Genomic DNA, 1,607 nt, shown 5'->3' with positions numbered 1-1,607 from the left:
TTTTTTGAATTGAAATTTCAATTCTAAATATCATATAGGATGCTTGGTTTGCATCTCATATATGAAAGATCCCGAATACCCCCCGAACTAATTTTAAAATATTGCGAAAAAATACTCCTCAGCCAGGAGTCGAACCTGGAATCTCCGGCTTTCCGGGCCGTCGCCTTCTCTGTTAGGCCACCGAGTGTGTCTTTCATATATGAGACGCAAACCAAGCATCCTATATGATATTTAGAATTGAAATTTCAATTCAAAAAATCACATGTAAGATTTACATGTGAACATATATATGTATATACATATATATATATACACGCTTATTCCCACACAACATCCTGGTTTAGGTTCTCATGACCATTGATATATATATTTTCGAATGTTTTATTTTAAAGACTTAACGCTCGTGAAATTGTTAACAGGAATCAAATAAGGCCGATACGAGCCATTCGCAGGATGTTTGTGCGGAAACTATGCGTGTACATATATATACATATATATAAATGTAACGAATTCTACTTGTAAATTTTTACAAGTATTTTTTGAATTGAAATCTCAATTCTTAAAATCATACGGGATGCTAGATTTGCATCTCACATACGGAAAACCCCGGGATACGCCCCTAACTAATTTTTAAAATATTGCGAAAAAAACTTCTCGGCCAGGAGTCGAACCTGGAATCTCCGGCTTTCCGTGCCATCGCCTTTCCTGTTAGGCAACCGAGGCACTTAAATTTACAAGTAGAATTCGTTACATTTATATATATGTATATATATGCACACGCATAGTTTCCGCACAAACATCCTGCGAATGGCTTGTATCGGCCTTATTTGATTCCTGTTTTATTTTATTTTATTTTTTTTATTGAATTTTTATTTGAAAAATACTGAGAAAGAAAGGAATTCTAATTTTCTGTTTAGTCACTTACAACGATGAGCAAGAGCCTACCGCGATTTATTACCATGGGACTATCGGTTCTTCTGAGTGGAATGAAAATGGAACCTTTTGTTTCCGTAACCGCGCAAGAACTTGTTTTCGGCTATGACGATCCATTAATTACTCTTGCGCATAAATTTCTGCCAAAAACAAGACGGCCGATGAGCAGGATGGGACTTCTTCTCGGAGTGAGTATACCGTTTGTTTTTTTCTTTTTACACATATTTATTGTATTTGTATATTACAACAAATTGATTAAAGTTTATGATAATATTTAACATAGATTTAAGAAATACGAGCCTATATGTCGGATGCGTGTGCATATATATTTTTAAGCGTATAAATTCTTAAAAATTTAATTAAAAATAAAAATTAAATAAACATTAAATAAAAATTAAATAAAAATTAAATAAAATTTAAATAAAATTTAAATAAAAATTAAATAAAAATTTAATTAAAACACAATTTAAATAAAAAAATACAATTAAATAATAAAAATAATTTAATTAAAAGTATAAAAATTCATTTAAGATGCTTTGCACATCTCATGTATATATTAGATCTACCGGAAAGTTCTGTCCGTTTTTGGAATAAAACAAAATACAAATTTTTCTTAATTTTTCAAAAATGAGATATACAAATTGCTCTCACTCTGGCAAGAAATCATTAATATA

General features: G+C 30.6%; 1 protein-coding gene across 1 annotated transcript in view; it reads left to right on the top strand.

Annotated features, from left to right (window-relative positions):
- Nucleotides 1-1,247, top strand: part of LOC109857410 (scavenger receptor class B member 1-like) — a 40,105-nt gene extending 38,858 nt beyond the window's left edge. The window contains exon 6 of the mRNA XM_020433685.1: nucleotides 918-1,247. Within this exon, the coding sequence (XP_020289274.1) occupies nucleotides 918-1,211 (294 nt within the window). The 3' untranslated portion in view covers nucleotides 1,212-1,247. The remainder of the gene's footprint in view (nucleotides 1-917) is intronic.
- The last annotated feature ends 360 nt before the right edge of the window (nucleotides 1,248-1,607 follow it).

The sequence above is a fragment of the Pseudomyrmex gracilis genome, unplaced genomic scaffold (assembly GCF_002006095.1).
Source record: "Pseudomyrmex gracilis isolate BER0280 unplaced genomic scaffold, ASM200609v1 scaffold_157, whole genome shotgun sequence".
NCBI classification, from domain to species: Eukaryota; Metazoa; Arthropoda; class Insecta; order Hymenoptera; family Formicidae; genus Pseudomyrmex; species Pseudomyrmex gracilis.
Note: the sequence above shows the minus strand (reverse complement) of the source record. Positions and strands in the feature narration are given on the sequence as shown.